At 42.4% G+C, this 7483-nt stretch overlaps 1 protein-coding gene across 3 annotated transcripts in view; it reads left to right on the top strand.

Moving 5' to 3' along the window:
• The first annotated feature begins 665 nt into the window (after positions 1-665).
• Positions 666-7483, top strand: part of SLC29A3 (solute carrier family 29 member 3) — a 50620-nt gene continuing 43802 nt past the window's right edge. For 2 of the 3 annotated variants that reach the window (XM_042460860.1, XM_042460862.1), the window contains exons 1-3: positions 701-776; positions 2314-2497; positions 6139-6440. In XM_042460860.1, the coding sequence (XP_042316794.1) occupies position 2497; positions 6139-6440 (303 nt within the window). In that variant the 5' untranslated portion in view covers positions 701-776; positions 2314-2496. Of the gene's footprint in view, positions 777-2313; positions 2498-6138; positions 6441-7483 lie in introns of all 3 variants that reach the window. The other variant, XM_042460861.1, reaches the window with a different exon arrangement.

The following is a 7483-nucleotide window of genomic DNA, read 5'->3' as shown; positions in this document are numbered from 1 at the left end:
GCCTGAACAGACAGGCCATAATAAAGCTGCTTTCTTTGGGTCACTTTGGGAGTATGCTGTTTAAATGACACAGGCATCTTATGAGGCTCGAAGCTGTGCCATAGCTATGCTGCAATCCTTAGGACTAGAGCATGGCTTTGGTGTGGCTTCTGACCTCTCAGGACACATGCATCATTTAAATAGTATACCTCCAAAGTGACATGAAGCAACTTCATGGCCCGATATTAGAGAGCAAGTGTGATGTTATATTTTAAACTGTAAGCCGCTTTGATTGCTTTACAACAGAAAAGCAGGGTATAAATAAAAGATTATGTATGTATGTAGTGGTTTGAGTGTTGGACTAGGGCTCCAGAGGCCTGGGTTCGATTCCCTGCTCTGCCATGGGTGACCTTGGGCAAGAAGTCACACTCTCTCAGCCTCCTCAGGGGAAGGGCCATGGGAAACCTCCTCCTGTGAACAAATCTTGCCAAGAAGACCCCATGATAGACAGGTTCTCCTTAAGGAGTGGGAAATGGCTTGGAAGGCACACAACAACCAAGAGCAAAGAACAGACTGTGGCTGCCTCACAAAGAAGGATGGAGAGACAGACTAGTCTGGATTGAAAGGGAAGGAGGCGTCTCTTGTTTTGTGTGCTGCTGCTGCTGCTGCAAATGGGACGAGGAGGCAGGCCCTCCCTGGAAGGAGTGGCTTGGCTCGACTGGGCGAAGGAAAAGAAGAAGGCCTGACTCCAAGCCTGGGCCTCGGAGTGGATGGAGAAGCCGGGAAGGACGGGGACAGTAAGTGCCTTCTCCTTCCGGGGGGCTCCTCTCTTTTCCTCGCTTCTCCTCCACCCCTTTCCCCTCTCCCAGCCCTTCTTGTTTCCGCACTGCAGAAATAACCCGCTTTGATACCGGTTTGACTTCCCTATCCCTAGCTCAGTGCTAGGGAAGTCTGGGAACTGTAGTTTTGTCACCCACCCAAGCACTAACCAGGGAATAAACCCAGCAGGGCAGCCTTCACTTATCAAAGCTGAAGGCAGCAACTCATGGGGAGTTAGTTCAAAGGTATAGCCATGATATTATTCTGTAGAGAGAGATCTTGTAGCCCCTTTGAGACTGAAGAAAGAAGCAAATGCATCTGAGGAAGTAGACTGAAGTCTAGGAAAGCTTCTGCTGCCAACTTCTTTCTTCAGTCTCAAAGGGGCTACAAGATCTCTCTCTGCAGAATAATAATAATAAATGCATCTGTGGAAGTAGATTTAAGCCTAGGAAAGCTCCTGCTGCCAACTTCTTTCTTTAGTCTCAAAGGTGCTCCAGGATCTTTCTAAATAATAATAATAATAATAATAATAATAATAATAATAATAATAATAAATGCAGAAATAAAGCAGTTTGACACCACTTTCACTGCCATGACTCCCTGCGATAGGATTCTGAAAACTGTAGTTTTGTGAGATACTGAGCCTTCCCTGTCTGAGAGCTCTGGTGCCACAACGCACTACAAATCCCAGGACTCCATAGCATGGAGCCATGGCAGTGAAAGGGGATTCAAGCTGCATTAATTCTGCATTTTAGATGCAGCCTCAGATTGCAAGGAGGGAGTTTTTTTTATCAACCCTTTAGTGACAGACTCCTACTGTAATGTTGTGAAGAATATCACATATATCACACCTACTGTGAAGTTTTTGAGATGTTTTTTCCCTTGTAAGCCATCTTGGGTCCTTTCCTTGGGAGAAAGGTGACATAGAAATGAAACAAACAAATAAAACCCTCCTCACTCTGGTCCCCCCTTTGGATGCAGTCTTCTTTGTCTCACCATCAAAACAGAGAACAAGCAAATGGATAGAGATGTAAGCATCCTGCAAAGTTTGTCAGACCTCTTGGGACAAGTTCAGATGTCTTTCAGAATTCCATCTTTTTTTATTTTTAGGAGGTGGAAATAGATTTGCAGAGAGAGAGAGATTCCTCCTGTGTTTTCCTGCTACTGACTTCAAGTCATTTCTGACTTATGGCAACCCTAAGGCAAACCTGTCACTGGGTTTTCTTGGCAAGTTTCTTCAGAGGAGGTTTGCCATTGCCGTCCTCTGAGGCTGAGAGAGTGTGACTTGCCCAGGGTCACCCAGTCAGTTTACATGACTGAGCTAGGATTTGTACCCTGGCCTCCAGAATCCTATGCTCAAATTGCTGTACCTCACTGTTTTCCTACTACACCTATTAAAAAGTAAATCATTGACTGGGAGGCAGAGTTTGTTTGCATCCAAGGAGAAAGAATCACACACTTCCTTCTGATCGAATGGAGCTTGTGAAAAGCATTGTTGTTGTTATCTGCCATCAGGTCAGCTTTGACTTTGGCCATCCCTATGAATGAGAGACCACCTCCAAGTCACTCAATTGCTAATAGCCCTGCTGAGGTCTTGCAAGCTCAGCTGTGGCTTCCTAGACTGAGGTCATCCATCTGTAAAGCGGTCTTCCTCCTTTCCTGCTACCTTCAGCCTTACCAAGCTTCGCTGTCTTCTCCAGTGAGTCATGTCTTCTCGTGAAATGTCTCAAAGTATGACAGTCTCAGATTAGTCACTTGGGCCTCTAGGGAAAGTTCAGACTTGATTTGCTCAAGGAACCATTTATTTGTCGTTTTTGCAGTTGGTGGTATCCATAGAACTTTACTCCAGCACCGCATTTCAAATGAGTTGATATTCTTCCTCTTCACGCTCTAGCTTTCAGAACCATACACAAAATTTGGTAATAGAACTGCATGGCCAACCCTGACTTTGGTATTCAGTGATACATCCTGACATTTCAGGATCTTGTCCGGTTCCTTCATAGCTGCCCTTCCAAGTCCTAGCCTTCTTGGAATTTAATTTACATTAAAAAAAAACTTTTAAAACTTAAAATTAGAATTTAAACATGTAATTTATTAGTCTCTATTCTGATTATTGACTGTGCCAAGGGATGTGTGTGTGTGCCTTCAAGTCTCCTGTTGATTTATGGTGACCCCACGAATATCATAGGATTTTCTTGGGCAAGGAATACTCACAGGTGGTTTTGCCAGTTCCTTCCTCTGAAATATAGCCTACAGCACTTGGCATTCCTTGGTGATCTCCCATCAGTCTCTCCTTCCTCCCTTGAAAAAGTGGAGAGCATGTGTAGTCCGTTGTTGTTGTCTTCCTTCCTGTCATTTACAGCTTATGGAGACCCTAAGGTGAACCTGTCATAGGATTTTCTTGGCAAGATTTGTTCAGAGGAGGTTTGCCATTGCCTTCTGAGGCTGAGAGCATGTGACTTGTCCAAGGTCACCCTGTGGGATTTCATGGTGGATCAAGGAATTAAACTTGGCCTCCAGAGTCATAGTCCAACACTCAAACCACTATGCCATGCTAGAAACCCTTAAAAATGCAGCATTTTTCCTCCCCTAATCTTGTAAAGTTCCCAAACCCCCCAAGACACAAAAAGGAGTCAGCCAAAACTTGGCCAAATGGTGGACAGAAGTGACATCACATCTCTCTTGGTGTGCTGAAACTCACTGCTGTGGCCTGCTGGATGGACTCAAAAGGGGGGAAATGGCCCTCTTCCCCCTGTACAGTTGCCGATTCCTATGTCGTTTTTTCAGTTCAGAGGTAAATGTTTGATGTGGCTTAGTCCAGGTGATGATGTTCCTTTGCTGTGCACCTGCAAAGTGTAGCTTGGCCCCTCTGTTCTTGTAAACTCTAATTATATTGAACACTGTTTTATCCTGCCTTCTCTAAAGACTTCAGAAGGCAAGCAGTTTAGCGGTTTCATAAGTGAAACAATAGAAAACTCAATTCTTGTTTCTTAAAGCTTAAAATAAGACTATTTTGCATCAGATTCTTCTCAAGATTGGCTTGGGCTTTAATGGGCCTCTGTAGGAAACATTCCATTATGCATAAGGACACTTTAGGTAACTGTTATGTTCTGTGTTCTGAAAGATCTGCAAATTTGATCTGAATATTGGAACTTGGTCCTTTTTAATGCTTTTTTCTTTAAGATGCTTATACGGGTTATAACAGTCAGTAACCAAACAAGAAAAAAAGATGGGAGGAAACTCTAAATGTCCTTTCTCCTTCATTGCTGGCCAAATATATTTCAGACGAGTTGCCTTTTTTAGGGGCAGTGTACACAAACAATATGAAAAGAATGAAATAAATACCAATATTTTGCATTAATCCTATGGTTCTCAAACTTGTTACCTTTGGGACCCTCCTTTACATCTACATACAGACATTGACTCCCCTTCAGATAGCATATGAACAAGAATACTTGGTATATTTAGTGTGCGTGTTTTCGTCCGCACATTCATATATAGTCATATTTTAACATTTTGTAAGGAAATGACATCATCCAAATTAGAACAGTTTTACTTAAGTAAATTCAATTGTTATTATTATTATTATTATCCTTTATTTATAAAGTGCTGTAAATTTACACAGCGCTGTACATACAATCTTTTAATTAGACAGTTCCCTGCCCTCAGGCTTACAATCTAAAAAGACACGACACAAAAGGAGAAGGGAATGGTGGTGATTAACTCAATGCATGTGTAAATTTTACACATAAAAAAGTTTGGGAAGAGTAGGAGGAGGAATCAGCTTTCAAGACTCGTGCCCCCCTTGAGTGACGCTCTTGCCGTCTCAGAGGTCCTGCCCCACCATTTGAGAACCACTGGATTAATTCATATTAAAAATAATAACCAAGGTGATGCAGTATAAAACACAACTATTCATAGTTTTTCAAACTACCAAAGACAGTCAAAGATATTTAAAGATCTTGACCTTGCAAGCCTCAATGGCAACAGGATTGCTTTTGTTTAATTAAAAATTTATAACCTTCATTCCCAGGGATCAGAGTTCATAAAAGTGCATCACCTTCACAGTAATCCATGGGATAGTCCTGTGAGGTAGGCTGATATTATCTCCCTGTTGTGGATAATCATGGCAGGGTCAAGAGAAAAGCAACTTGCTTTGTCTGTCTCTCCCCCTGCCAGTGGGTGCATCTACACTTTAGGAACAAATGAAATTCGATACCACTTTAACTGCATGATTCCATCCTACAGAATCTATTAAATACAATGCCATAGTAAAGTGGTGTCCCTTTTTTAAAATGGCAAAATCAAGGTTTGCTATTTGGAATGTATACTTTTAAAAAATATTTTCAAGTCGTGGAAGCTTGAAGCCATGGATAGAAAATCTAGATAAGGAAGGCTGACTGTATTTCTACAGTATAGATGCTCCTGGTAAAGTGTGGTTTGAATTCTAGGCCAATCACTCTGTGGTGGTGTATGGTGCCAGGAAGAAAGCATCAAACTGTATAATGTTTCTAGTAATGTCAGTTTCCTCTGGCAGTTCCAACTGTCAGGGAACAGTAAAGAGTTACCGTCATAACCCCCCCTCCAAATATACTGATTCTTTACTAATTTGGGGGGGTAAAGAGGGTCAGGCCTTGTTACTGTTTGATGGGCAATCTCCAGGAAATGCCAGAGTTATCCAGAAATAGCTAAGAAAGAGTCTTGCCTGAAACTTGGAGATCTTCCAGACAGAGATGACAATACTGGCCTAGATAGTAACTGGCCTAGATCTTGTACTTAGTACACTTCATATATAGTATATACTTAGTATATGGCAGCTTCAATATAAGGCAACTCTGACTTACAGTAACCATTAGGTTTTCTTGGCAAAATATATTTGCCATTCTTCTGAGGCTGAGAGAATGTGATTTGCCCAAGGTCGCACAATGGGTTTTCATCGCCAAGTGGGGATTTAGGCCCTGGTCTGCCGAGTCCTAGTCAAAAACTCAAACCACTACTCCACATTAGCTTTTGCTTCCCATTTTCCTTGTAACCATGATCCAAAACACACTGCAGAAATAATAGAGTTTTAGATCGCTTTTAGTGCTAAGGAATTCTGGGAAGAGTCGGTTTATTGCGCACCAGAGCACTCTGACAGAGAAGGATAAATGTTTCACAAAACTACATCCCTAGCATTGAACTAGGGCAGTTAAAGTGGTCTCAAACTGAATTATCTCTGCAGTGTGTTTTGAACCAATGTTAACCTGTAATATGTAAAGTGGGAACATCCGTATTGGTCATTGTCTGCAGACTGTATGTGTAAATATTTATGGCTTTGTTTATTTATTTTCATTCCCAAAGTGGCTGTTGATCTTGAAGACAAAGACAATGACTACCTCAATAGCACTAGCTCCTTGTACCAGACGGCAAACACTACCATCCAAGATGATACACCACTATTTGAAGAGCCACAGGAAAAAGGACTTGATATTCACAAACCTAAAGATCACTTCAATGGCAGCTATATTATTTTCTTCTTTCTGGGCACAACCTCTCTTTTGCCTTTAAACTTCATCATGACTGCAAAGCATTATTGGATGTACAAACTTCAGAACTGCTCAGAACACGTCTCTCCTGCAGCACAAGGAAGCTTGGACATTCGGGTAAGTGGCAAGTTCACAGGTTTAATAATAATAATAATAATAATAATAATAATAATAATAATAATAATAATTATTATTTGGATCCCGCCCCCTAAGAACAATCGGGCGGCTAACAAGTTAAAATATACAACATATCAAATCCCTTACCCTCCCCCCCTTAAAAGGTATTAAATCTAACAAAGAATTAAAACCATACAGGTTAAAACTGACTGAAGGGTCAAACAACAAAACAATACAACAGAACAACAGAACAATAATCAATACAACAGTGATCAATGGGAGCAGCAGTATCTCTTATGGGAGTTTCCTGAGGCTGGGTTGGCTATTCTGGAAAGGCCGCCGGAAGAGATCCATCTTAACAGCCTTTTTAAAGCTGTCAAGGGTGTAAGCAAACGGATCTCATCCGGCAGGCTGTTCCACAGTCTAGGGGCGACAATGGAAAATGCCCTCTGGGAGGTAGTCGAAAGCCTAGATTTTGTGGCTGAAGTAGGCCTCTCCCAGAGGAGTGGGGTGCGCGGGGAGGATTGTAGGGAGAAGGCGGTCCCGAAGATAGTTTGGACCCAAGCCATAGGGGGCTTAAAAGGTGATAACCAACACCTTGTACTGGGCCCAGAAACTAATAGGCAGCCATGTGGAGGGACTTTAGAACCGGAGTAAATGGTCTCTCCTAGATGTTCCGGAAATTACTCTGGCTGCCATATTCTGTACTAGTTGCAGTTTCCAGACCAAGTATGAGGGTAGCCCCAATAGAACATTATAAAATCTAGACATGAGGTTACCAGCGCGTGAACACAGTCTCAAGATCCTTTACTTCCAGGAAAGGGTGCAGCTGGCATATCAGCCGAAGCTGATAACACGTGCTCTTGACTGTCGCATTTACCTGATTGACATCAGGAGCGACGAATCAAGGAGCACCCCCAGACGTGAATGCAGTCCTTGACGGAGAGTGTGACCCCGTCTAGGACCAGATTTGCAACCCAATTCCTGTTTTCGGGGCCGCTACTGTGAGCACCTCCGTTTTGTCTGGATTCAATCTCAATTTT

The sequence above is a fragment of the Sceloporus undulatus genome, chromosome 3, assembly GCF_019175285.1.
Source record: "Sceloporus undulatus isolate JIND9_A2432 ecotype Alabama chromosome 3, SceUnd_v1.1, whole genome shotgun sequence".
NCBI classification, from domain to species: Eukaryota; Metazoa; Chordata; class Lepidosauria; order Squamata; family Phrynosomatidae; genus Sceloporus; species Sceloporus undulatus.
The sequence above is the reverse complement of the archived record's forward strand: the minus strand, read 5'-3'. Positions and strand labels throughout refer to the sequence as shown.